The sequence below is a fragment of the Nilaparvata lugens genome, chromosome X, assembly GCF_014356525.2.
Source record: "Nilaparvata lugens isolate BPH chromosome X, ASM1435652v1, whole genome shotgun sequence".
NCBI classification, from domain to species: Eukaryota; Metazoa; Arthropoda; class Insecta; order Hemiptera; family Delphacidae; genus Nilaparvata; species Nilaparvata lugens.
The window spans coordinates 68,042,787-68,047,996 of NC_052518.1; the positions used below are offsets into that span (position 1 = coordinate 68,042,787).

The 5,210-nt window shown below is 35.5% G+C and overlaps 1 protein-coding gene across 1 annotated transcript; it reads right to left on the reverse strand.

Annotated features, from left to right (window-relative positions):
* Positions 1-2,245: 2,245 nt before the first annotated feature.
* Positions 2,246-3,699, reverse strand: LOC120354406. The gene is made up of 2 exons (XM_039441510.1): positions 3,347-3,699; positions 2,246-2,415 (listed from the first exon to the last, which is right to left on the reverse strand). Exons 1-2 carry the CDS (start codon positions 3,668-3,670, stop codon positions 2,266-2,268), a joined length of 474 nt encoding a protein of 157 aa, XP_039297444.1. The 5' UTR covers positions 3,671-3,699; the 3' UTR covers positions 2,246-2,265.
* Positions 3,700-5,210: the final 1,511 nt, after the last annotated feature.

A 5,210-nucleotide genomic window follows, 5' to 3' on the forward strand; every position in this document is an offset into this window, starting at 1 on the left:
TTAACCAAATGCTGAGAATAATGCCATTTATTTGGCTGCAAAACAACATTATTAAAACCAAGTATCTTTCCAAGCGAATCAGTACGTGTTATATCAATGGCTTTATCAGAATGAATTTCAATCTTCATAGTATTTACGTTTGAGTGTATAATAAGTTTATTCTTCTTCTCATCAATATTCAATTTATTCTTTAAAGATTTTATAATATCCTCAACTTCATATGCACCCGTATCCAGCTCAATTAATCTATCGCCATATTTGAAGCTGGAATTTGTTCCTTTGTTAATGTTTGCAATACTATTGTAACTACAAAAATTAATCAATCCAATTTCCCATTCACGATTTTTATCCAATTCTATAATTTGTTGTAAATGTTCATAGAGGTTACTTGTGTTAGATCTTAATGTAATAACAACCATCTTGTGTGTGCGTTCAGCACAAACACTTAATTACAACTGATTTGCAAGAAACAATAATGTAAGATGACCACAAAAATCACTATTTAATGGTTGCATGTGCTCTACATTATAAAATATATTTACTCCAATTTCTTTTTTCCAATATTTGTCCAATTCGTATGGCGGTTGTAAATTTCCAATTGGATCAAAATACCAAACATTGGAACCGACTTTTTTATATGCAACCCAATGTGTACCATCCTCGCTTTCCCTTGCTAAATTCACAATGGCATTCTCGTTTTTTAGAATTTTTTTGGGTAATGCATCTAGCATATATATACCTCTTAGCTGAATCTGTAATAATTTTGACCAATCAATCAAATCATAATTACTCAATTCTCCTTCAATATTCATGTCTTCTTCTTCTTCTTCCTACTCTTCTTTGTTGTTCTACGTTTCTTAACTTGAGGGAATAAACTCACTCCATATGATGATGGGGGTGGTGCTGGAGGGGGTAAAACTCTCCCCCCACTAATACTAGGAAAAGGCTTCAAAAAATACCCTTTTCCTGCAATATGCTTTTTCAACTGAGCTATAGCTTTGCGTCTAATATCATTACTATAACTTCTCCTCTCATTCTTCTTCTTTTTCTTCTTTCTCAAAGACCCACCAAACGCTGCTTTAGCTTTCATGACGTTTGTAACAAGATAGCTAAGTGCTTTCTCGGCAGGAGGTGTTTGAGGATTTTTGAAAATGTCCCATGCAGTGTTTGCTAGAGCTCTGTCAGCTACCGCTCGAGTTTTATTATCGCTATTTTGTGTATACGCTATATCATGTACCTTACAAGCTCTATCTAATGAATTTATACCTTGATCACCTCTCTTTAACCTTTCATTAACCTTTGTGCCTGGGCCACACCACTGGTAGCCCCCGGGAGGTGAATTTCCTCCTGCAGGTTATCAATTACCTTATTTAAAATAGTTGATGTCACATTACCTGCCAAACCTGACACACCCTTAAAAAGTTTTGCCGCTGAACTCAAGATTCCTTTATCTCGTTTCCTCGAACTCTGCTTTCTCCTACATACCATTTTCTTACCTTTCAACTCAATGGTTGAACATTAACTGAGGTTAATTAATCATTACACCAACTTAATCAAAAGAAAATTGAATTGGTTTAATTTTCAATCGAGTTGGAAATGAATTCACACCAGATTGCTATGATACATTGCTTGAATGATAAGAATATTATTTCAAATAGCGAATAATCTGAAAAGGTGAATGCAATTTGAAAAGGGGGAGGTGCTGCGCGCCCACCCACATCTGCAGGAACGCATGCCAAAACAGATGTGGGAGGGAGCAAAGCCGCTTGACTGTACGGCTGTGTGTCTGTGTCTGTGTAGCGGTAAAGACTACTGAGCATGCTCGCAACAAACTATAAAAGGTGCGCTCACCTTATTTAAATATCATTCACAACAGAGCAGGTGAACCAGCATTTCTTCTGTGTGTTTCTACTATTCATTGTGAACTGAACAGGTAAGAATTGAAAACAATTTTTATAAAAACAATATTACAATTTATTCATACATTCATCTATACAATTCGTAACACATAGATCGACGAATTGTATACAGATATAAAAATTGTTATTGCTTAACAATTTTTATATCCGACCAATTTGGCGACTTATGTGTTACTAGCAACACATAATTTTTACATTCAATGTTAAAATGCTGAATCTTTCCTGTGTCAATGCAGGAAGCGAATCTTTGAGGTAAATACACCTCACATTCGCTTCCTGCATTAACGATTTTCAAAATTACGCGACGGCCATGGATGTTTGTTTGCTCCCTCATGCCAACTATGGGTTAGGGAGTGCGCTCCTTCAATTCCCTCAGCGGGATCCATGGTTTCGGCTGAGGATTGTTTATGAGTTGCACAAAGTCCAAATCTCCCGCGCCCTCCACCTCCTTTATTAGCGGGGCAAGTGAGGAGTCATGCTCCATTCCAGCTCGTTTCTGTTGAAAAATATATGATTAGTGTCTTATTTGTTTCAGATCATACTAGAGATTGATAGATTATTGATCGATTATTGTCTCAACTTGCCATCATTGAATTGGCATTCTCTGCATAAAGTCAGTAATATCAGTTATTGAAATAATATTGCTAACATTGTTGCATGATCGGTTACTTTAAACAATAATATCTCATAATTCAATTTCTATTTGGATCAAATAATATTTCCTTAGCATTGTTTTCTATTCGGTTCAAATAATATTTCCTTAGCATTCTAATCAGTTAATGGAAACTAACATTTATGCATGATCGATTGGTTTAAACAATAATATCTCATAATTCAATTTCTATTCGGTTCAAATAATATTTCCTTAGCATTCTAATCAGTTCAAGGAAACTAACATTTATGCATGATCGATTACTTTAAACAATAATATCTCATAATTCAAATAATATTTCCTTGCATTCTAATCAGTTCAAATAATATTTCCTTAGCATTCTAATGAGTTCAAAGAAACTAACATTGTTGCATGATCGGTTACTTTAAACAATAATATCTCATAATTCAAATAATATTTCCTCAGCATTCTAATCAGTTCAAGGAAACTAACATTGTTGCATGATTGGTTACTTTAAACAATAATATTTCCTTGCATTCTAAGCAGTTCAAATAATATTTCCTTGCATTCTAAGCAGTTCAAATAATATTTCCTTGCATTCTAATCAGTTCAAGGAAACTAACATTGTTGCATGATCGGTTACTTTAAACAATAATATCTCATAATTCAAATAATATTTCCTTGCATTCTAATCATTTCAAATAATATTCGTATCAAATAATCAAAGACTTGTATGTGTACAGATTTTTTTAACAATCAATCACGGGAAAAAAATCTGTGCATACACAAGTTAATAATATTTGTTGGAACTAACCTTTGTTTGTGAGCAGATTGACTGCTCCTCCTCATCCCCGCTAACTTCAAGCTCCTCAAACAGCAGCCTCCTCTTCGCCTGCTTCTGCTTGTTGCTCACTGTTGTCAGCACCGCACGCTGCGGAGCCCAGGTGGTAGGCAGAGCCAGGCGATGAATAGGGCTGTCTGGGATGATAATCTCCCCACCTGGTGATGCTGGATCCGGCGGGGTGGGTGCAGCAGCAGCAGCAGCAGCAGCAGCGGACGACTTGGCAGCTTTGCACTGCCAATAGTTGAGCACGCGCTGCGGTGGGCTGTCTGGGAGGACGTATGATGGAGAACTCATGCTTACTCAAAGTAGGGTCAGATGTAAATGATAATTTTCCTCTCATCACTTCTGTTTATATAGCATACGTTTCTCTCTCTGTTCCAGGCTTGTGCGAGCGAGAGCATGCTACAAGTTGAAAAAAAAATTCCCCTCTATAGCACGTGCTCCCACATGTAAGTATTCTCTCTCCTATTACAAAAAACTGACACTCAATCATTTTTCAAATAGCATCCATCTGTCAGTAGACGAAAAAAAAATCTTGTCTAGAACTCAGCATGGCACGGTGAAAGCACCTGCTAGAAGTTGAAATCCCCCATGTCAACTCACTCAAGCATTCTCGGTTGAGTTCAGTTCTTTCACAACATAGAGCTCACTCAAACATTTTTTGAATAGCATTCTCGATTGATTTCATCTCATTGTTTTCGCAGCATTTTCTTACTTCTCAACTTGAGTTCCACACCTCATAAACAGTTGAGGTCTCGTTGAGGCAACACACCTGAGAGGAAGCTACAGCTGAGAGGAGCTGCCTACACACTCGAGCACGCAGCCATCACATGTAAGTAAATTTTGCTTTGATTTTATCCTCTGTGGAGGAGAGGAAAATTGTCCTCAGAGGACAATTTTTGTCCTCGGAGGACAGTTTTTATCCTCGGAGGATAAAGAACCTTCTACAATATACTGCATGCATGCAATTTTACCTCATCTTTACGATACGGTATATCCGGAACATCCAACCCCCGCTCTTCTTTCTCACACTCTTCATATAAACAAAACGGTAAATGCATTACTTTTTCAAATGGATTTTCGATAATATATTTGCAATAGACACTGGATCATTAAGATGGATTGACTCGTTAGATAAAATTGTTAAAGATTATAATAATACAGTACATTCCGTTATAAAGTTAAAGCCTTCTCAAGTAAGAAAGAAACATGAACGTCAAATTCTTAACGAGTTGAATAAACATAAATTGAAAGCTTTAAAGGGTAAAAAGATAATCAAACCACGCTTCAAAATCAATGATATAGTGAGAATTAGTAAACAAAGAGCTATTTTCGATAAATCTTATACAATTAATTGGAGTCCAGAGCTCTATAAAGTTATATCAGTTCATGCAAGCATTCCACCTAATTATGAATTGGAAGATTTAAATAATGAAAAAATCTTAGGTAAATTTTATGAACAAGAATTAAAGAAATCAGAGTTAACTTTAGATGAAATGCAAGTTTATCTTGTAGAGAGAATATTAAAGAAAGTTGGAAAGCGTTATCTCGTAAAGTGGCTTGGTTTTAGTGAACCGTCTTGGATAGATAAGAGTCAATTACTAACTAAGTAAATATTTTACAATTGATTATATACGCTGATCATTCCAACTTATAGTTTAATATGTTTTCAGATATGAGCTGTCGAATGGAATCATTTGATGAATATATAAGCTCAGTATATATTATAAATAGACATTTTAATGAATTATGTAAATATGATTCTGTTTCTTTAGAAAAAATGCCGAGGATACAAAGTTATCATTGTGAACTAACTGAACTATTGGAGACGCAT